Genomic DNA, 23402 nt, shown 5'->3' with positions numbered 1-23402 from the left:
GACAGCCAACGGTGCCTATAGGAATGGGTAAATGCTGCGTTGAGCTCCCACATCACGTTTGTCCTGCTCACGTCATTTGTCCCAGCATCCACTCGATGAGCCTAAGTGCCAACCTGCCAACTGCCAGCCCCAGCTCCACTCATTGGTACAGAAAATGTATCTCCTGGAGGGGACACAGAGGATGTCCCAGAGCTGGGACAAGCGAGAGGGGAGAGCTGAGTGGAGCAAAGGGAAAAGTGCCGGTGTCCAAGAGTGAAGAAAGGTTCCTCTGCCTTCTGTGCATTACAGGACAAATAGTACCCACCCAATCCATCTCCCTCAGGACAAGTGGTACCCATCATATGCATCACCTCCAGGACAAGTGGTACCCACCCATCCACAGCAGTGGTGCTGAGCAGTTCTACAGCATGCGTGGCAGAATGGTCAGCGCTGGGATGCACTGTAGTGGAAGAAACCACAGCCAAAGCATATTTGCAAGCAATGTGATGCCCCAGGGCCCTTGAAAACACATAATTAGCTCATTAAAAAGACAAATGCAAGTCACTAGTAAGATATTAAAGGTTAATTAAATGTTTCCCCATCTTTAATTAAGGGAAGAGTAGTTAATTCAGATTAAACTAATTTCTGCAGCCTCCGTGATGGTTCTCTATGACTGCAGATGTGAGGATCTATTGAGATGACTGAACCCAAAGGTCAGAGATTGGAGCTTTTGTTTGCTCTGCTTTGGTGAATTTGTGGAAGCAGGGATTTCTATCCTAAGGGTGAGAAATGCCCTGCTTCATCATCTGGGTTACTCAAAGGAAGGTATGTGATACGCAGCTCCCTCTCCTCATCCCCAGATCCGGCACTTATTCCAAACCACCACCATCAATCGTTTTTCTCAATGAGGAAATTCCTTCAGACAATTCCCAGCCTGCACAAAACGCTCCGTGCTCTGGGTTTTGCTGCCTGGCCAACTGCAGCCAAGGCCTGCCCCAAATACAGACCCAGCGTGGGCATCACGGGGCCAGGCTGGCTCCCAGCGCTCATGTTGGGTAGCACGCAATCACACCCATGCACTTGTCACCAGCACGGCCACGGTTAATACAGATCAGCAAGATTTATATGGAAGAATATTTAATCTGGTCAGGGGAGGAAGGGGAGGGAGGGGTCATCTGTGGTTTTATTTCTTAAATATTTCTCTCTACTCTGGAAGGGTCCATTTCTCGCCGGAAAAGGTCCGATATAAATTAGAACAGAGGGAGGAGGCTGCCGGTGGCCCCATTCAGTCCCAGCCAAAGTCCTGTCCCGTCATCTGGTAAAACTTCATGTTGAAGGGTCTGTAGAACTCCTGCAGGCGCTGCACCACCTGCCCCTCGATCTTGGGGTGCGGCCGCCCCTTGGACTTGCCAAGGCAGCGGGGCTTGCTGCTGCCCTCCGGCTTCTTCAGGCAGGGAAAGCCCTTTGTCTGGTTGAAATAGAAATGTTTGTCCGTCACCACCCTCTTGAGACCCAGGAAGTCCTGGACGCGGCCCATCTCCCCAGCCGGGTCACTGACCAGCCTCTCTCCGCTGACAAAGAGGAATTTGGAGAGGGGGAAGTACTGCAGCCAGTTGTCCAGGTGCTTGGCGTAGATCCCGATCCTGACTGCGCTCCAGCTCGTGTCAATCAGTCCCGTGCTGATGTTTTTGAAGGCCAAGTCTTGGAAGCTGGGGATGGTGGGGTTTTTGGAAAGCGTCTGCGTGTAGTCCGAGATGGCGCGGGTGACGGGGTTGCGCACCACCACGATCAGCTTGGTGTCCCGTGACATGTTGTAGATGCGCCGCGGAGCCTCCTTGGTGACAAAGTAGCTGGGGGTCTTCTCCATTGTGATCTGCCCCTCTAGTGTCCGTGGCATCAAGCTCCTGGGGAGAGAACACAACACGGTCAGGGATGGTGGATGTGACCCTACTGCACTCCATCAGTTCCCACCTCACCTTCTCAGAGCCTGGAGCAGCCCCAGTTCCCAGCCCTGGTCATAGGGACAGTTAACTTTCCCCTCAAACCTGACCCAACCACAATGCAGGTGCCCATCAGGTTCAACCTCCTCTGCCTCCAGAGAGCAAGCAGTTAAGGCCAGAAAAAGACAGTTCCCTTTAAAAAAAAAAGGGGCAGGAAACCTCTCAGGACCCAGGCATTATGCTGTGTAAAACTCACTAGGGAGATTGTTCCTCTGTGCACTTTAATGAGGCGTTAATTACTGGAGAAATTACCCAGGCATGTCACCCTTTGGGCTGAGAGAGCTGGGGCTGGATTGGGAAGGGAGTGGGGCATGGTGCCCTACAGCAGTATGGGTGCCTTCCCAACTCCTCCACGTCTCCTTCCACTTGGGGCTGAGCGTGTCCCTTCTGGCCATCTTGATGAAGAAGGAGGATGGGATGGGAAGGGATGGGGTGGGATGGGACGCTTCCAGAGACTGACTTAGTACCGTGGGCAATGACTGAATCACTCCAGTAGGTTCTTCTGAAACAAGAACTGTGTGTCCACCTACACATACAGATACATGATCACAGTCATTGCTCCCACCCAGCATCATTCCTAGAAGAGTACAAACCCTGCAGGTGTGCACTATTTCATAGATGGAAACCAACATGGTGTGCACTGTGTGGGTGCTGGCATGCCTCCGGAATGCCCACATACACCCACATACACCTCCTGACACTGAGCTACCCAGTCCTGAATACCAACCATGGCCAGGAGTAATGGATGATGTCCTGTGGGCACACTGGGGCCAGCACTGCCCTGCGGATGCCAATGGCTCAGTCCTGACCACGCTGTCAGCACACCAGGGCTCTGCCCAGCAGCATCTGTTCCTTATGTAATGGGAAAAGGCTTGAGGTTTGGGGTTTTTTTCCTCTGGACGCAGGAAAGAACACTTTATTAAAAGCATTTGCGAGCAACGCTGGGCCCCACATTACTCCCTCCCCCAAATGAGAGGCAAAGCCACTTGTGGCTGTATTTTGTTGGCTTTGTTTGGACAGTGACAGCACTCACAGAGCCACTTCTTATCCCCAGCCCCATCAGCAGGGGCAGGCACAGCTGGCACAGCTGGATGGAGGGGCTCCTGGCAGCAGGTTGTCACATCTCCTGTAGTTGTAACCCTAAACGCATCCCAAAGCCAACCCCACAATGCCACTTCTCAGCAAGCTGGGGGATGATGGGGACAGACACCTCCAGCACAGCTCCTGCCCATCCCATCCCTTGTACACCCCTGAGCCCACACGGGCCAGTCCTCCCCTCTGGGAATGCAGCACTGCTCCCAGCACTTCCCTCAGATGCCTCACGGCGCACGTGGGACCTAAATCAGACCCTGTCCTCAACGTACAACAAAATGTTCATTGTGCAACATTTGGGATGACATCATCCAAGCTCCTGGAGAGCCAACATGAAGCCGAAATTCTGCTTCTCTTGGTCTGTTCTCTACAAACTGGTGTTGTTTTGACCCAAGCTGAAGTTCTGCCAAGCTTTCACCTGGATGACCACAGAAAAGTCAAAGGAAGGCAAGTTTTTGAGAAAAAAAATCACTAAATCATTTAAAGCCACCAGATTTTCAGTGCCAACACATGCTGCTCCTGTAACCCAAGGATTAGGGTTATTTCTAGGAAAAAATATACAGCCCTGTCCAGAGCTCTCAGTGCACACTGAGGTACCAAGTACACTGAAAAAGGGTGGGCAGCTGGGTCCCCCCTACCCTGACATGGTGACCATGAGGAATGATGCCATTCTGGATGCCCCAAGCCAAGCTTGCATGGAAGTATCTTCCAAAAGCTGCTTTATCCCCTATCTGGGTGATTGACAGCCAGCACTGCCAGAGCCCACACACATCCTGCCATCCATGGTTGCATGCATGCAGGAGCAGTCCCAGCTATAATTAGAGCCAGCCACTCTCTCCTATGCTTAACAAAAAATGTAATTAAAGTAAAATTTAAAGTCCATGTTAAGGCAGCAGCACACACCTTCCACTCAGCTCTGTCCCACAGATTCCCACTCCTTGCAAGACAACTGTGTTACTCTGCATTTCCATTAGCTCCCTAAGACTTCTCCCTAAATTACTCCAGTTAATTATTGATAACCCCCCTCCACCTACAGACCTGACTTAAATCAGAAATCAATGGACCTGTTATGCTCCACCTTAGAAAAAGCACTGGAAACTTTAATGGAATATACAGTTAATTTTTACTAAGAGAACACATCGAGTATGCCAAGCACTGCCCACAGGTACACGTCATAGAATCACAGAATCATTACTCTGGGTGCCCCATGGAAAAGATGGCTAAGGTCACCAAGCCCAATCCCAACTCACCCCCACTGACCATCTCCCCAGGTGCCACGTATCCACAGCGTGGGCAATGGGATTTCCTACATGGAGATGTTCAACACGTGGAGCTGTGAGCATCTCCCCCCAAGGCAGCTCCCACTGCACCACGCGGGTGATCAGTCACTGAGGGTCTCCTCTCAGAACTGTGCCCTTGGATCTGTCAACCGAGTGCTGCCGGACACCTCCAGGCCCACCCTCCTATAGGCAATGGGAAATGGCAGATTAAGGCTGTGCTCCCAGGGGCCCTCACAATGATTAATGATCTCCTCTGTTGAGGTAGCGAGGCGCAATGAATTACAACCCTGATAAAAACGCAGAAAGCTGCTTTAAACACAGATTAACAGTCAGAGCGGGCAGGTAATCAAAGCAGACTTCAAAAAGTGGGGTTAATTGGTTCAGGATTCCTGGGCTCTGCGATTGGTTTGCTGGAGACGGAGGAGAATCCATCCCAGGGATGGGCTGAGTGTAACATAACGGATGTGCCTGCATGGCGATAAGGGAGGCTCCAGCCCAGAGCTCCCACGGGCGATGCTGGCAGCGTCCTCCCAAGGCCCAGCCTGTGCCAGGCACACTCACAACGGTCCCGGACCCGATAATGCACAGTGCTGGTGATGGGAGCAGTTGGACTGGGTTCTGTGTTGTCACCAGCACTAGAAAAGGAAAAGAGGTAAAACCACACCTGGAAAAGGGGAAAAAAACAACCCCTTCATTATTGTTAAAATTATTAAAAAATTATTAAGAATTATTAAAAAATGACCGCTGACATAAGGCAGTGACAGAAGCAAGTGAAAGGCACAGGGATTTCTGCCCGAGCTGACACGGCTGGCAGCTTGATGCTGCACCAACGACGCTTTCAAGACAGTCAGCCATAAAGGGGAACGGTGATTTCGGGACTAACCCAGCAGGACCCGCAGAATGGTGTCACATTCCATCCCAGCGTGGGCATGGAGCTGCGTCCGGCACGGTGACACCGGATCTCCCTGATGGCACAGTGACAGCCCCAAGGCTCAATGGGGGCCGGGACCTTTTTGTGCAGATGTAAAACAGTTTGGAACCAGAGAAGGGAGAGGGCTTGGGGCAGATCTCCGCAGATTTCTCCTCTCCGGTACCACCCGGATCTACATATGAATCGCACCAAGGCTTATCTCACCCGGCGGTGACAAGGAGGCCTTTGTGGCAGCAGCAGCAGCTATGAAGTTGTTAAACTGGAACCGGAGAGGAAAACTTTCAGATAGCGAAGATAGCAGCACCTCTGCTAGGGAATGGGGCCAGAAGGCAGTGAGGGGATGGGACACTGGATACGGACCCAACAGTGCATCCCTGAGCGCACCACGGCTAACGGCATGGATGGAGACAGCCACTCTGTCTCCAAAGTGGGGTGGGGGACACAAGAAGAAAACCACAACCCCAGGCCCTTCCATCACCTCCCCCTGGAGCATCTGTTGAACCCCAGCAAACCGCCCGGGAGCAAATTAAGGCCATGGTCTCTTTGGCTGCTCATTACCGTGCCATCCCCACGCCATCCCCTTCGCCCCTCGTAGCCCTCAGTGCACACTGAGCCCTGCGGCGCTTTCCCTTCCTGCCTGCTCCATTATTTTTTGATTCTTTCACTGATTCAAAAATGTGCAAATGAGGCCGCAGCTTCCCAATCAGGCCCGGCCATGAGCTAATTGGCTTTAAGCAGGGAAACCTGAATATGGTAATGGAGGTGGTAATGAGGCCAGGATGGGCCTGGAAGGGGAGCCAAGCCCTCAGCTCAGCGACCAAAGCCATGTCAATTAACAACAAGGGAGATAATTTATTAATGCTCCTTTGCACCCCCACGCCCTTTGCACATAATTACTGTTTGATACATGAAGCAGCCTGGAGGTTTGCCCCACTCCCAGCTGCAGGGAGCAGCCCCCAGCATCCTCAGTGCCTCCAGACCTCTCCCAGCCCTGGGATGGAGTCTCTTCTGGGGCTTCAACCCAGCCTGTGCACCAGGAGGGGCTCAGTGCAGGGCCAGGAGCTGGGGAATGTTGGGTTTGGCTTCCCAACCTATTGAGCATCATATTCTAGGGGATGTGGAGTGATGGAAAGGGGAGAAGCTGGAGACAGCATTAGCATTTCTAATGAACTGGCTGCTTTTACGTGTCATCTGACACCCAGTTATTCATCCCCGATAAGAACCGTGCCATTTGGAAAACCATTTTGGGAACCAAAGTCCTTATTGTGTACAGAGCCACCCAGCCCTCTGTGTGCCCCAAATCCTGATGGTTAGCAGAGAAAAGGGATGCTCCCCCATCACCATGGCACAGCTGCAGCCCCTGCATCATTTGCTTCAAGCCCATGCTCATGTTTATGGCCAGAGATCTCAGTTATGGGCAGCTCACGGCCCTGAAGGTATGTGACTGATTGTGGTGTCCTTCCATGGTTATTCCAATGGGGTCATTAAGGCCAAAGGGTTACTGATGAATCCACCCAACACATACCGTTATGGAGAGCAGAAAGCAGATACAATGGGAGCTCAGTGCTGGAGAAAGAGGCTGATCAGTGCAGGGGTGCTGCATGGCTGCCCTGGAACACACACACTGGCTTGCACACACACACACTTGTCTGCACACATGCACAGGGAGGCCTGGTATAGAGGAATGAGACTGGAACTTCAAGATCTTGTGGTGCTGTTGGGGCTCTGCTCTGTGCACCCATTTCCATTTGCAAGCCAGGTGGGGTCACACCACCCCTCTGCTTCCACCAGGTGTGGGAAGGTCCTCGTTGGCAGCGCAGGGCTCCCGGCCAAGCACAAAGCCACGCCTGGGGCCTCTGTCATCTTAGAGACCATCACCCAGGGCTGCAGAAGTACAGCACCCCAAAGCCCATGGCAACAGCTGCTACCTCCAGTGTCCACCCAAGGGTAATGTAATGGATGAGCACTGCAGAGTAAAGAGTGGAAACAATTCCAACAGATGATGCCACGTGGGGACACTGATGAGCCACCTTGGGCAGCATAACCGTAAACACCACAACCGGAGAAGCGCAGCGTTCCACCTGCAGTGAGCAAAGATGCCCTTTGATCAGCCACTGGCATAAAAGCAGCTGAGCCCGGATTTACAGCTGAGAAAAGAAACGGTACCACAAATCCTCAAAAAAACCCAGAAGGAGCAGGCAGGTAGCATTGGTGCCAAGCAGGGTCTGAGCAGCCTGGGCAGGACGCAGCTTTGCCATCCCTCTGTGACGAAGCACAGCAATTAGAGCCCTGCTCAGCTGCTGCTCCCCAGTGCCCCTTTGATTCCCAGCCCAGGGCACAGGGACGGCCTGCAGCAGGTGTCCTGCCTGCCACACGGGTCAGCCGAGGGCTCTGATCTCCAAATGACCCTTCCCGCAGTGAATACGTCCCCGCGCCCAAACAGCTTGCAGATGAAGGAGCAACAGACTGGAGATGATTTATTCAGGAATTAAAGGTTCAGTACCCCTTTTAAAGGCTGAGCCTCGCCGCTGTCAGCCTTCATTGCACACAATTAAAGGGGTTAGCTGCCCAGCCCCGCCGCAGCTCTCCTCCCTTGCAGGGGAATGAAATATAACAAAACCAAACCCTTCCACGCGCCCCAGTTTGGGGCACGACTGAAGGATTTGCAAACTCACTAACGGCACAAAATGATGCTTTCACTCAGTTTCCTGCCAGGGACAGGGAGCACAGAGCTCAGGTGTGGGCTTTCCCCCATCTTGCACGGTGTTGTCCCAGCATGGAGCTCATGCAGCACCAATGCTGTTGGGTGCTCAGCACCAGTGCCAAGAGCGGCTACATGCAAGCTCACACCAGGCTGAGATCAGCCCTGTGGGAAGAGATGGGGTAAAACAGGGCACTGCCTGCATTATTCTTTTCCCTTCAGAGTTCTAAGATTTGACCCAAGTGGGGAAGCACCACTTCTGGGCACAAGCAGCAGGAGTTGAATGAAAAGCTTCCTTCCTTGGATAGCGGAAAAGGAAGAAATCTGCTGCTTGCGGCAGGGCTGGTAATCTTTGCACAGCAGTAAATCTTGCTGCCACCACAGCAGAGGGTAATCCAGCAGATTGCTGCACCTTTCAGCGGAATCAGCTGCTTAACAGAGCTCTCCCCAAACCACACATCTCATCTTTTGTGGCCACCAAGAACGCCTGACATCTATGACTGCAAATAGTATTTTTGACTAAACGCCCTCTTGCAGCACTGAGCTGACACTTCTTGGCTTCTTACATAGTCTCAGAAGAGCACAGGAAGTAAATAAACTCTAAATCTTGTTTATCTCAACCTTAAGGTTGCAAGGCTCCTGTCTCCCACATGAAGCTTGCTCATGCTCCAGCTCCTGCCAGGAAATCTTCAACAGAAAGGGGAATTTCTGCCAAAACAGGGATCCTGAGCAGATGAAAGAAAGCACGCACTGAGCCTCACTGAGCTGATGGAAGGGCAAAACCTTCAAAATCCATCCCACAGCAGTGCAAGGACCTGGTCCCAGTACTGCCACAGGTGTGGGAGTGCAGGGGGGAGGAAGAAAGGAGAAATTCACGTGTGTGCCAGAGAGAGACCTTCAAGTGGCCGCTGTGCTGCCAGCTGCTTGCTTTGATCCACAGATGCTGACGAGGCACTGGGACAAGTCCCCAGAGCTGTGAGTCAATGTGCTTTGCCTTCACGTTTATTTGATGTCAGCATGGGGCTGCCCAGCGCCCCGTAGCCTCAGGTGGGCACTGAGAAGGATGAATAGAAGCTTAGTCAAGGGGCAATGAGGAATGGCACAGGGTGCCCAGAGAGATGGAGGTGTCCCATCCCTGCACACACACACGGTCAGTCTGGACGGGGCTCTGAGCACTGATGGAGCTGTGGGTGTCCCTGCTCAGTGCAGGGAGTGGGACCTGATGGCTTTCAGAGGCCATCCAACTCAACTTTCCTTCCAACTCAAACCGCTCTGTGGTTCTCTGAAATCACCGAGTCGATGTTAGAATGCAGTGAACGCATTTCAGACTGACTGTGTGACCCTGTGGTCTGATACACACAGAAACAGCCACTGTACCTCTGTTATCTGCCCCTGTTATCCACCCCTGCTATCTGCATCCCCTCTATCTGTATCCACCCTTATCTGCATCCCCCTTATCAGGGAGCAGCGAGGCAGTGCGGTCGGATGTTCTCTTCCTCAGAGTGAAACCACTCTGTGAAACATGAGTGGGGTCCAGAGGCAGGATAGCTAATCTAGTGCAGAAAATCTGTCAGATTTGGCTAAGGGACAAAGCTGCCTTTATTGAATTTATAACACAGAGGGTGGAGTGGGGATGGCAAAAAGAAAAAAAAGACCAGAAAAAAAAAGAAAGAAAGACAAAACAAGACGAGCACTGGTCAAAGCTACAAGTTCAAGCTAACCACGAGCCCTTCTGAAATGCATCCAGAACTGTCTCCTTTCTACCTAAGAAAGCATCCATCAATCCTCACCCATGGACTGCAGCCAGACCTGAGAGCTGCAGCAGAGCCTTTGGGATCCATCACAACATTTCCCCATGACAGCTTCGAGCTCTCTTGGCCAGAGCCACAAAGGCATTTCGGAAGGTGATGCTCATTGACACTGCACCCAAATCCATCTTCTCAACCCATCTGCAGCCCCACCTTGTCAGTGAGCATACCCTCATATGGGGACCGCGTGCCCTGACACCATCTGCCATCAGACCCCATCTCTTCTGCAGGGACAGGGATGTGAGGAACAGGGATGTTTGGGGACTGGGATCTGTGGGGGACAGGGATGTATAGGAACAGGGATGCAGAGGACAGCAGCCCCATGCCTGCATGCCCCAGCAATGTCAACACCTCAAGCAGTCAATCACCATCAGCTGCATCCTCTGCATTTATTACAAGGGCATCAGTGCTGCAAGCTGGAGCTTCTGGCCCTGTTTTTGGAGTGCAACAAGGGAAGATTAGAGCTAACCCCTCCCCAAATAGTCATTTTCCCTGCACACAGCCGGACCCCAGCTCTGCAAAGCCCATGACACCTGTGCTGGGCTCACAACAGTTCAGGCTCTGGGAGCTGCTTCCCTCCCTGCCTCTGTTAGCGACAAAACTCCAGCACGGGCAGCTCGGGGCTGTTCTCAGGCAGCATGCTGTCACGCTGCCACGGAAAAGCTCTTGTTGAGATGGAAAATGTATCCGATTTTCCACCAAAAGAAAAAAAAAAAAATTCCCCATCTGTGTCAAATTTGTATTACAGCCTGGGGGAAGATGGGAAACAAATTTAGCTCTTTTTTTACTATCAGAAAAAGCCCCATTTCCTGGCACGGAGCACAGGCAAGTTTCGCCCCTGAGTGCAGCAGTAATGTGGGGATGGCTCTGTGCCCCCGTACCCACAGCACCCCATTGCACTCTGCAGCAAGAGCAACCTGCTCAGCATCTGTGGGGTTGATCTCAACAATCTCCCCTGTGCACTTACAATCGCTTCCTCCATGGAGAAGCCTCAGAGACCCTCATAGAGTCAATCTGGGGTGGCTGCAGAGGACACCTTCTCACCTGGCGCTCAACCCCAGCTGCTCCCCAGCTGCAGGAAATCCCCCATCGAGCAGCAGGACGTGGGCAGAGCACACCAAAAGCTGTTTCTCTCACTCTAAAGGGACCATAATGATTTTGATCGGACATAGGAAGGGTTATCCAGCACTGCCCCCCCCAAGCCTGGACCACCTGCAGCCCCAGGGGCTGCCCCCAGGCTGAGATCTGGGGTATCCGTCAGCCCCAGAGCAGCAGCCCCACGTCCTCCCATCACTGGGAACCACTGGGAATTCTCATACAAAGCATTTCTGCACTGGAAAAGCATCAGTTTGTGGCTACCAGAGCTGTTTGTGGGAAAGGACTGGATTTTTATTATTTTTAGCCCGGCTTCCTAAGGAAATGTGGCTTAAGCAATCACACGGTCTGTCTGCCTGCCCGCCCGTCTGTCTGCTGGGTTTCCCCCAGAATCCTCTGATCCCACCGCCCCATTCCAGCCAGATTGAATGGAGGACAAGGATCAGACCCAGGAAGTTTGCACATCTCCATGACAAGCAGGGATGGAGCAGGACCACCTCACCCCTAGGCACAGCATAAAGAAAGGCATTTCTTCCCAACCCAGAAGGCTTTGGGGAGAAGCTCCAGTGCAGCAGGAATCCCAAGCCTGCATTCTTTGCTCCCACGTTATGATGTGCCATCATGCACACCCAAGACAGCCTTCAGCCTTTACCTCCACACAGCTCTCAGGCATTCTGCTCCATGCCTGTAGCAATGCACAGGGTTATTGTGACCAAAGCACAGGACCTGGCACTTGGCTTTGTTGAAACTCATTTCATTGGCCTCAACCCACTGATCCTATCCAGATCCATCTGTAGGGCCTCCCTACCCTCAGGCAGATCAATACTTCCCTCCCCAATTTGGTGTCATCTGCACACTTACTGAGGGTGCACCCAATCCTCTCATCCAGATCATCAATAAAGATATTCCACAGGGCTGGCCTCGGTACCGACCCCTGAGCCAGGCACTGCCATACCTGGGGGGTGGTGGGTGGGAGCCTGTGGCAACACAAACAGCTCCATCCCTTCATCTGTGTGGGATGCAGAGCCTGGGGCTGCGTAGAACCAAGGCCATGTGGAATGAAAACCCCACAAGGTTGCAGGGAGAGAGGGATGGGCAGAGAGACACAAGAAGGATGATGCTGCTGGAGGACTGGGGCAGCAGCCCCATGCACAGAACTGGGGTTGGGTGACCAGCACGAGGAGATGCTTGGTCCTGTGATGTCCACAGGGCACAGCAAGGTCCTGGCAGAACCCATCCTGAACTTAGCACTGGGTAAAAGAAATGAAAATCCAAAGAGTCAGCTTACAGCGAATGGCTTTTCCCTGTGTGTCAGTAGCTCTGAAGGAAAACAAAACAAGACAAAACCTTCTTTAGGCATTTCAGCGTGGCTTTTCCCAGTCAGCATGAAAATTCAGATAGGAGAAGGCGTTGGGTAAAACGCTCAATTCCCCACAGCCCGGAGAGCCCTCATCAAAAATCCATTTGAAGTGTTACTCTCAAATCCCTCATGGCAATGGGATATTTTAAGGTCAGTTAAACTTATTATTCACTCAAGATTTTCTTTCAGGTCCCTGCATATTTTAAACAGATTTTCCCCCATCTCCAGTCCAACCGTGTTACAAAAACCCCTTTCCTTTCTTTTCAAGAAGGAAAAAAAAAAAGTTGTCAAAAGAAAAGATACTAATCAGAAACAGCTTCCGAAGCCCCACAGCCCGTTTGTACACAGCACCAAAAAGCAGCGCCGCTCCCTCCAGCTCCCCAAATCCCCTGACTTCAAAATGCTGAATGGAGCTGTGCTAGGCGGAAAAGAATGAACTCAAATTTGTTCCTTCTCATTGAAGCAGAGTTTACACGCAATTTGTTTTTCTCCCTCCCATCGTGTGAGGAAAAGAAGCGATCCCAAATACCGCGTTATTTTTCAACACTTGGTGTTTCCAGCTTTTGGAATGGCGGTTTTACTCCTGCATGCCTTTATTCTCCTGGGATGCTATGACTTTATTGTTATTCTATTTAACACAGAACCCCCAAAGAATCCAGTTTTTCCCACCTGCAGTGGGAGCAGCACGGTGCTGTTCCAGGGGCTGAAATAAGTTCTTCTGGTACAAAGTGAGCTCAGCACCATGAGGAGGAATACCTTGTGGGGATGTGTTGGGTCCCCTCCCGACCCCAGCACTGCTTCCATCCCTGCACAGCTCCTCGTCTCTGCGCCTGGGCTCAGTGCTGCATGCTCAGCATTACCCATCTTATTACGGCACCTCATGGTGTTGGAATCATAGAATCCTTAAGAGTTGGAAGGGAAATCCTAGAGTCCTGGTTCTCTGAAGGTCACAAGCAATATGAAGAGCTCTACGTGAAGCCAGAAGTAATGCAGCCAACACAGGAGGCAAATTGAGCCGAGAGGAAAACATCGCAAGTGCCCGTAATCTTGCTCCAGAGAGCGAGGAGTTCAGAAATTATTAAATGGTTCTTCTCATTCCCAGCCATCTGGCCTGCATTTCTCCATTTATTCAATCAGACATGTGTTGCTTTTATCCCCGCAGCCGCCAGCTCTCCCCTGCTCTCTGCAAACACATGCATCCTCCGCTCTGCCCCTTTGCAGCTTGGCGAGTTCCATACAGCACAGGCTCCCAACAAGTGAACGTGCCCATTTCAGCCACTTCCACTAATGGATTTCTCCCATTTGTACCTAAAAATCGGTGTTTGCACAAAACAAGGCAGCTGTGGTGGGCTGAGGCGCCATTTTGAGTTGGGAACCCCATTGATGGAAAGCAACATCATCCTGACACCAGCAGTACTGCTGGGTCTGGGAGCAGAGATCTCCCAGTGGGAAAGTACAGGACCAAGGTGTGGGAAAAATCCTCCCACAGTGTCCTCTTTCAGGTGACCCCAGCACACTTGTGCCAAAGCCAGGATGCCCAGCAGCACAGGCTCCCACCACCAGAGCCAGGAGTACAGCCCTGCTCCTCCACAGCCTTTGGAGGGCAAAAGCAGACCCAGCAGCCTGCCCAGTGCAGCAGATCCACGCAGGCTGCTGGGAGCCTCAGTCACTGCCATTCAACAATTGGGTTAGAAGGGACCCCCACACCCCAATCCCCACCCCCTGTTACGGGCTCAGTGCCCCCCACCAGCACATCCTCAGAGGACACCCCACACCACCCTGGCTGCACATTCCCCTTCCACAAGGCTCCTCCACAGCCTCCCTTCAGCAGGAACTGCACTCCTCAAGTCCCCAGCAGGGCCAGGAGTGAATTACGTTTAATTACACACTGTCCAGTGCCTTGGGTATCAGGCCAAGTGTTACCAGATGTGCAGGGATCTCTGTCAAAGCCATCTGCAGGCTTAAACGCCTGTTGGGATATTTAATATGTTGGTATCTGGGGTGTGAGGGTCAGTGCCGGGGGTTTCCATGCAGATGTTGCACTTCTTTTCTCCACTTCCCATCACCTTTTAATAACACCATAAATCATCAGGCACTTCTCAGGTGACCACGCAATTGCTCATTCGTGCATGTAAGCGAGCTTATCTGGACCCTCCACTGCCACACGGAGCTGCTGGGAGCCAGCTCCAGCCACGGGCTGTGTGTGCCCCACCTCTCCTCCGAGCCATCTCCTGGCATATGTGCTTCAGATGCAGTGTGGCAGCGCGAGGAAGAGACACGTAACTGATATGGGGAGATGAAAAAAGGTCGGATGGGTCTGTTCCTAATGTGAGCCGCAATGCTCGCAGCCCTTTGATTGCCGCAGAAATAAAAGATGGAAATTCACTGGAGGCAAAGGAATTAATTAACAGGAGAATAAAGGAGCATCGGTCTGTTGGAGTCCTGGCATCAATTCCCAGGCTGGTTTTGAAGTGGCAACAGTTTTCCTTGGTCTTTAAAGTTGTTCTGCTCCGTCCCTCACAGCACTTCAGGGAACACGGCACGTGAGAGCCTCAGCCTTAAGGTCCTCCCCAAACCCCACGGAAAAGGAAAGACTGTGTGAGTGTGCACCTCCACCCTGGTTCAGCCCATGAATACATCAGGCTCTCACAGTTTGAAGCAGAGGAATATTAATGCTTAGTACAGATAGGATCAGGCCCAACAAAGCTGTCTTTCTCTTTCTGCCTCAAAACTGGGCCGATGGGAACAGGGCAACCCCAACAAAGCCACCTCTCACGGTCCTCCATCCAACATACAGCACGCACAACCAGATCCGAGCTTCCAAAATCCCACTGATGCAAAGTGCTGCTTCACAAACATCTCTCCACACAGCCCCTCAATAAAACAAGGCTGAACCCCATCCGCAGACCCCGGCTGAGCTCAGCTGGATGCAGAACACCCACCCAGCCCATGGTGCTGGCTGCTCTGCACCATGCACGTCCCCTTTTCCAGCGGGTGCAGGTTGTCATGCTAGGGCTGTGACACCACAGGGCGGACATCCAGCCCCCTTTCTGCCCCAAACAGGCTTTCATAGAGACAGACAATCCCTTCCCTCAACAAAACCTCAATTCCGAGCTCCAAATACTTGGCAGCGGCCCCTTGACATTTTTCCTCGTGGCTTAGGAACATGACTTTCTGCAATATAAAAGCAGTCCATGCTCTTGGTGAAGAATGACCACTCCCAATTGCTGCCAATCATGCAGCAGCCCCACAGAGCTGTCACTTGAGGGGTGGCACTGATAGCACCCAGCTGCACTGCTGGAGCCTTGGCAGCTATCAACAAATGCCAGCAGCAAGGGGTGTGCTCCTGACCCCAGTCTGCTGCAGTGCAGCACAGTGGGATGCATGGGAGACGCATTTCAGCCTTTTCACATCATGCACAAAGTAGCAAGAAGAGGCACCTGGCACCACGGCAGCAGCACTGCATTCGGTTATAGCAGGGAAAAGGGACTGCCCCAACTTCCAGCCAGCCACCACCTCACTGGGCTGCAGTTTGCTTTAGAGGCTGCATTGGACCTGTACCAAGAGCAGTGGGTCCTGCTCCCCCAGGCCTGTGCTGTGAGAGGCCAGCAGCTCTGGAGCAGCTGGGAAGTATGCTCCCCCAGCACCACACACACAGCCAGAAGGCAGAGCCAAGCTCCAGCCCTGGGGACAGGACTCATCACATTCCCTGTGTGCTCCCATCCATCAGTGCCCACTGCCTCCTGTGCAGTGCCTGCTGATGGCAGCTGCCAGTTCACCAGCTGGAACAGCCCAAAGGGTACAAGATCCCAAATTCTCCAACACAAACTCTCCTGTGCAGCCCTAAGTGCACAGTGGTGTCAGTGCAGGCACACAGCCACGTGCTGCTCAGGGGTTGAGCTATAAATCAATGGCAGAGCATTCAGTCCTTCCCCAGCAAGGACGCCCAGCAAGGTCACGTCCCTATGCTCCCCAGCCTAATGAGCAGAGATTACTAGTAAGACCTCACTGACAAGTGACTGTATTAATGTAATTCTCTGCTGCTTGTAATCAATGTGTGTGTTAAAACTTACAGCCCTTCTGAGGGCCAGCATCCCTTATGCCACAGTGCTATGGGAGCAGCACAGTTTGCTCCCTATTGGGCCATTCCTGGGCCACAATGCTTCGTGCAGAGCACGATGTGATGGGCAAAATCCCTCCGCAATCAGCCCAGCAGCAAGAGTTTTGTGCAATTGCTCACAAGAAACCAACTGCAAATATTTTGCTCTGCATTTCAAGCACAGACGGTGTTGGTCAGAGCACGTGGTGCATTGCTGCTTTGGGCAATTTGTAGCACCCACACATGCTGGAGCAGCGATGAATGTGCTCTGTGGCTCTGTAGCATCTCACAGGTGGCAGAGCCCAGATTTCTTGCACAGCCATTACTCTGCAAACAGCGCTCTGCGGGCTCAGACACACACAGCCTGTGTGCACGCTCAGACTGGGCACGCTGCCTGTGCCCCAGTGACAGCAGTGGCCCTGATTGACTGCAATATTCACCATTTGCATTTCAAACAACTCTTCAGATCAAGATCGACTCACTTAAAAGATGCATGAATAATTCTGAAGACACTTAGAGCCCTGTGATCTGCGAGCTGTCTCCACCAGGAGGGAGAAAGAGGCCAAATTAAATCAGCTGCTTTTTTTTTGTTGTTTTTTTATGAGGATGGTCCTGGGCAAAATGTGAGCAACTGTTCATAGGACCATTGCAGCACGGTTAGGTTGGAAGGGACTTTAAAGCCCTTCTGGTTCCAACCTCTGCTGTAGGCTGGCTGCCCCCCACCAGCTCAGGCTGCCCCGGCTCCCATCCATGGCACTGAGCCCCGCTGTCCCACCCAGCCCTCGCTGTGGGATCGGGAGCAGCAGCATCCGCAGCAGCTTTGTAAGCAGGCAGATTTCCAAAGCCCTTTGAAAAGCCATTTGGAGCTAAGTCCTGGTATTAGAGCTGGCCTTTCATTAGGCAGGTTTTCAATCTCCACCGGAGCCGGTGTCACTGAAAAGTTTTTTAAAAGGTCAGGAAGAAGCTTTTAAGCATATTTGCCAATTAACCATTGTAACTCCCTCCTCCACCCCATGCGAGCTGCCCACTTCCATCTCTGGGGATGGTAATTACTGCTTTATAAATAAGCTTTGAACACCTCTAAGTAATGGTCTCTCCTTGCATGAAAGCACCCTGAACCCATTGGCCTTTTCCATCTCCTGCTACTGTCTGCATCTGAAAATAAAATAACCCCAAAAAAGGACAGAATGCCTTTAAGAAACACCCGTGGTGCTGAGCTGGTCTCGGTGCAGCACAACACAAGGTACTTGATGCTGAACTCTGCTATTCAGCATCCAGACACCTGTTCCCATTCATTGCCTTTATCAGTGCGAGGGGAGGTTCAGGTTGAATATCAGGAACGATTTCTTCTCTGAAAGAGCTGCTGGGTGCTGGAACTGCTGCCCATGGAGGTGGTGGGGTCACCGTCCCTGGAGGAGTTTGAGAACCACAGAGATGTGGCACTGAGGGATGTGGTCGGTGGGCACAGTCAGACGGAGTGGGGATATGAAAGGGCTTTTCCAGCCTGAATGGTTCTGTGACTCGATGCTCCTACGCCTGAATTCCCAACCCCTGAGGCTGCAAAAGCGGAACCAGGGAGCACAAGAAGGGTGTGAACAGAGCATTTTCAATTGTATCGATTCATAGTCATTTTTAAAGCAGCTCCAGGCTTTCTAGGTGCACCATGTATTTATTGCAGCAGTCTGGGACAGCAGCATACTTTAAATCCTTTAGAAACTCCTGTTACTTCTGCACACCCCGCTGCACAGCAGACAGATAACACCACCATTTACTGAGCAGAGACAGCGACACTGAAAGAATTCCTCCGTTAGGAGGAGCGGGGCTCGTTCTGCTCCACAGCTCACAGCCTCCATCCGAACACCACAGCCAACACCAGCACAGCTCCAACATTCCCTCAGACCTGATCTGTGCAGCACCACGGGGACGTGGCAGACGCAGCACAGGGATCTGCAAAGGGTCAGAGCAGCACCTAGGAGCACTGGGGGGAGCGGGGACAGGGACAGAGTGGCCAACACAGGGCAGATCCTGGGCAGAATGCTGCTTCCCAGCAGCTCTAAGTGTTTTCAAATGTTAATTCCTCCTCGCAGCCAGAAAAACTATTTTTAATCCCACGTGAAAGCAGTTTGCAGCAGCCCCAGCTCTGCGTGTATCACAAGGAGTGCACACACATTCTCTGAGCACAGCTGTTGGGGCAGTGTTTCAGCCCCAGCTCTAATGCACAAAAGGGACATCGAGCCCCTGTGCACGCGGACACGTTTTTCTGTCTACTAACACATTTAAAGTAGCACCTATACAACAAAACATTCAAATGCCATTAGAAAGCGACCACCATTGCCTCGGTTTTCCTGTGTTTTCCCTCTGTATTTTTATACACACAGGGGAAGGTGATGCAGAAAGGCTCTGTGCTGGTAATGAAAGCTACAAACGGAAATGAGAAATCACTGAATCAGAGCAGCGAACCCAAGGAGAGCTGAGATGCACAGAGGCAAACAAGGGCAGCTCTGAGCATGGAAATGCAGCCCTACACAGGGCAGATTGGCCCTGTCACGGAGTAGAAATAACATCCCCAAACCACTCTGTGCATTGCTACCCAACTCCTGGCGAGGTTTCCCTTGTTCCCCACTACCCATGGGCTTCTAAAAGGCGTCTGGGAATGGCACAGTCCAGATAGGCTCTCAGCACGGTGCCAAAGAGGTGCTTGTGATTGTACGGATGGATCGAGGCACTCTATAGCATAACGTGCACAAACACCCCCTCAAAACATCTCCTGAGTTCCACTCTTCAGCTGCCAGAAGCACTCGCAGCAGAAGTCAAAGCAGCAGTGCTGGAGCCACATCCCTTCGCTGCTGCCCAAAGGCTGTGAGGTCCCGAGATGAAGTCTGCCTTCAGAAATCCCAAATGCCATTATCAGATTCAAGAGGCAAAGCACGGCCCATGGGTGCACACACACGCACTCCCAATGCACACAGCCCTCCAACACACACCCAGCAGTGCAAGCAAAGCACATGGAGAGGCCTCTCCCCCCACAGTGTGCAGACCCACAGCCCAGCAAGAGGCAGAACGGCACCGAACCGCGCAGCTCAGCCCCAGAGTTTGGGCTATGGGATGCTCTGCAGCACCAACAATTGCTGTTCATGTGGGGCTGAGTGCTTGCTGACTGTTGGCAGCACTCACACATGGGTGGATTCATTGCTTCTGCCCCAAACCAGGAGGAAATAAGGAATTATTTGCAATTCCTACAGAATCCACCACCCGCAGCGGTTTCTCACAGCACAGTGCCCGTGGTTGTGCTCTCAGACACGCTGGGCTCAGCTCTCCAGCTGTACAACTCCTTCATATTGCAAAAAAGCAGCAAGAGGGGACAGGAAGAATGGCTCAGATCACACATCATGCACGGAAACACACAACAGAGCAAAGCAGCTGACAGAGCTGCTGCCGACACAAAGTTTTGCTGGACAAAGACGAGGGAACACTGCATGAGCTGCAGCACAGGGAGAGGCTCCCAAAGGCCGATTCTGCTGAGGGGAGAGAATTTCTAAATATCACCAGGAAACATCTCAGATCCCATCCTTACATCTGCCTTCACCCACATTCCCACTCGGCAGAAGGACAGACAAGGGCTGCATGGAGCCGGCAGAGGAGCAGACACTGCCATCCCTTTCCCTTTCCATTGGGGTTCACCCACCCTAACAGCAGCACAGAGCGCCAAAAAAATTAAAATGTGTTTTGCTTTGGGATACAATTTCACGTCATGCTTGGATTATCCATTAGGTAATTTATGCTGCAGCCTGGAGAAGGTGTTTAACCTTCCCATAATTAGTGAAACCTACAGCAACTCCAGGAATTCCACGAGACGTGCATTGCTTTTACCAAAAGTTTTCTTCGTAAGAGAAAAAAGAACTGCTAAAGAAAATATTTTAAAGGAACGTTGAGCTACTTCACAGTGAAATAAAATGTTCCAGTAAGAGTAAATGGCTTAAATCAGCAGCCAACATTATTGAACCACTCAGTGCTCACTGAAGATACTCCTTACAGAGCAACGAAATCCCTACGGGATTGAACTGCAAAAGAAAAACAATCTGTAGTGATATTTGTGACGGTTCCCCCCCCTGTTTTCTTCTCTCCTTGCATTGAGTTGAGACAAGCAAGGACCCACAGGTGCCTCCAGGCCAAATCTCTTGGCATGAGAAGCACTTGGTGTAATTTTGGTTTCCCAGCACATTCAAATATTTCAGAAATGTTTACACCACTTTGAGATATTCATCGGAAAAACCTGAGCTGCTGTCCAACTCCTATTTTCCTCCACCCAAACACACCCCGGCTTTCAGCACTGAGCTCTGTCTGGCTCTCAGGAGGAAAAACAAAACAAAAAACACCCTCATCAGAACAAAATCTTGCAAGAAGACCAAACAAGAGAGGTGGGGAGAAGAGCGAACTACGAGAAATGGTTGCAATGCGATTGAAAACACGCGTGCAGAGTTAAAGCAAAACATCTCATTTCCCCCTCGCCCCCAATTGGAAGGATGCAACTTCTTCCTAGCGCGCTGCACGCTTCCCTGCTCCATTTATCCCCACTGCCCATAGCCATACACAGAACCATAAGCGCACACACATCGGGTTGGGCTCCTTGCAAGCACGGACCGCTGCAGCCCAAAACTGCGATGCAGTCACACTGCTCTCCTGGCTGTCCATCCCATGGCCGCCTCACCAGCAATATGAGAGCGCTCCATCTTCCCCTGCTTTAATTGCACACTCGCAGTCATTAAGCTCCCATTCTGCCAAGAGAGCTCTACCTCGCAACCCCGGCCCCCAAAGGATTCCTTACGGTCGTTATCATTTCTAGAGCACCACAGAGACACGTATGGAGCTGCGGAGGGAGCCGATAAATCACAGCGATATTAATGCCGCCATAAAAATAAGTGCTACTCACTGCGTTTGAAGGTGCGTTAAGGCAAGAACTTTACAGTCCAGATGTGGTCTCACAGAGCTGAAACTCTGCGGGTAAAATTCCCACTAAAAATCACACTTTCCGTTAAACACGCTGATTTTCACAGGTTATGATTTTGGCTAAAGTCGCTGAGCTGCCACCTCCCCCAGTACATCAAGAAACGTTAAGAAAAAGCACTGCTGTGAGCTTTGGGGAGCCCAAAATGGGAAGGACGGACAGGGCGAGCCGCTCCTTTTATTAATTGCAGATGGTTTGAGCCAACGCTGCAGCGCTTTATAAATCTGTGAGTTTGGACTCCCTTCAAAACACCGGAGTGGATTCTTGCTGCCTTCGAGGGGCTCAGCGCACGGGTTTGGCCCGGCCACGGCGCAGTTGGCCACGACTTGGGCTGCTAATGGACAACACATGCACGGTAGCTGCTCTTCCGATCGCTTTATCACTCAAAAAACTCCAATCCATTGAAACCCTCAGAACTGAGCGACTCCTTTCAGTAAGTACAACTCTGCCCTCTGACACAACATACAGCAAACATGAGTGATGCTCCTTCGCTCTTCCCCTCACTCTGCCAGTTCTCCTTTCCAAGGCCCAGGGGAAAAAAAAAAAAAAAAAAAAAGCAGGATTCTCCAGCTTTTTTGAGGTCTGTGCTGCCGTTATTCGCATGAGACACTGAGAAAAATATATCCCCCAATATATACACCCTGATAATGTATTCCCTTAAGGAAGTTGGGAGGGGGAAATCTCGGTGCGGCTGAGAACCAAATGTTAAAGATTACAATTGCAAAACCTGAGCAATTAACAAAACAGTATCTGTTCCCGGTCTTCCCACCCTCTGCCACCTGCCCGCGGGGACACCGGGACTAGAGGGAATCGGAAAGGGACTCCAGTGCAGCGCCCGGCTCCGCCGCGCCGTGCGGGGGGCTCGGAGCCGCCGCCACCGCACCGGGGAGCACCGCTGTTCCCGACGGTCGCTGTGCCCCGCATCCCGCGCACCCCCCGTGGCTCCGCGCTTGGGTACGGGGAACCCCCGGCATGGCGAGCAACGGAATCGCGACCGGGCGCTTCTCGGCGTTACCTGTACCAGCGCAGCCCCTTCTCGTAGCACCTGTCGAAGAAATGCGGCTCAGCGCCCACCGCACGCACCCCGGGGTGCACCCGCAGGAACTCCAGCAGCGCCCGCGTCCCGCCCTTCTTCACGCCCACGATGATGGCTTGCGGGAAGCGCCGGCTGCCGCCGCCCAACGCCGGGCCCGCGTCGCCCGCTGCCGTCGGAGCCGCGCCGTCGGGGAGCGCAGCGGGCGGCGGCAGCAGCAAGGCGGGCGGCAGCGGCTCGCAGGGCCCGGGCAGGCAATAGAAGAAGTAGGTGAAGAAGAGGATCATGGTGAGGAGTAGCGAGGCGCGCCGTCCCCCGACGGGTCCCAGCAGCCGCCCGCTACATCCCATCGGGGGCCGCTCCCCGCGCAGCCCCCCGCCGCCGCCCCGCCGGGCAGCGCATCCCGCCCGGCCCCGGCCCCGCCGCCGAACCCCGCTCCGCTCCGCACCCCCGGCCCGACCCCTCCCCGCGCCCCCCCGGCCCGGCCCGGCCCTCCCTGCGCGCCGCCCTCGCTCCCACTCGCGGGCGGAGGGGGGCGGGCACGAGTGGGGCGAACCCGCCCGGGGACGGGGCTCACTCGTGGGGCGGCCCCGCGGCACCCCGGGGCAAGGGTCAGCGCCCTCGGGCGGGGGGAGGGGGAATCCCGGGGGAGGCGTCGGTTCATAGGTTGCTATTCTATTTTTTTCTCCTTTTTATCATTTCGAACGTTTGGAGCCGCGCAGCAGCCGGAGAGGTGGAGGAGGCGGAGGGGCGGTCCAGCCCTAAATAACTGGCACGTCCCGTGGCATGCAATTAGCAGCCGGCAGCGCTAATTAGGTTGCGCGGGCTAACGGTGTGTGGAAACGTGGCTCATGTGTGCGTGTATTTCTTGTTTGAGGTGGGATCTCCCTGCGCCCTGCGAAATACACCGCCCCAAGGCGGTAGTTCGAGCGCTGCACCTCCAAACGAATGTGCACAATGATCGGTGTGGGGGGACCCAGCAAGAGCCAAGCAAACCCCTATCCCAAAGCAGCACAGCA

At 52.8% G+C, this 23402-nt stretch overlaps 1 protein-coding gene across 1 annotated transcript; it reads right to left on the bottom strand.

The window, feature by feature from the left end:
• Window positions 1-1120: 1120 nt before the first annotated feature.
• HS3ST6 (heparan sulfate-glucosamine 3-sulfotransferase 6) lies at window positions 1121-22733 on the bottom strand. Its single transcript, XM_048961795.1, has 2 exons — window positions 22366-22733; window positions 1121-1883 (listed from the first exon to the last, which is right to left on the bottom strand). The coding sequence occupies exons 1-2, from the start codon at window positions 22731-22733 to the stop codon at window positions 1265-1267; spliced, it is 987 nt and encodes a 328-aa protein (XP_048817752.1). The 3' UTR covers window positions 1121-1264.
• Between the last annotated feature and the right edge of the window lie 669 nt (window positions 22734-23402).

The sequence above is a fragment of the Lagopus muta genome, chromosome 15 (genome assembly GCF_023343835.1).
Source record: "Lagopus muta isolate bLagMut1 chromosome 15, bLagMut1 primary, whole genome shotgun sequence".
Classification (NCBI taxonomy): Eukaryota; Metazoa; Chordata; class Aves; order Galliformes; family Phasianidae; genus Lagopus; species Lagopus muta.
Note: the sequence above shows the minus strand (reverse complement) of the source record. Positions and strands in the feature narration are given on the sequence as shown.

Excerpts from the sequence above, each read along its gene's own strand:
- HS3ST6 (XM_048961795.1), bottom strand. The coding sequence starts at position 22,733 with ATGGGATGTAGCGGGCGGCTGCTGGGACCCGTCGGGGGACGGCGCGCC. Across the intron at positions 1,884-22,365 it reads AAGGGGCTGCGCTGGTACAG|GAGCTTGATGCCACGGACAC; the intron begins GTAACGCCGAGA and ends TTCTCTCCCCAG.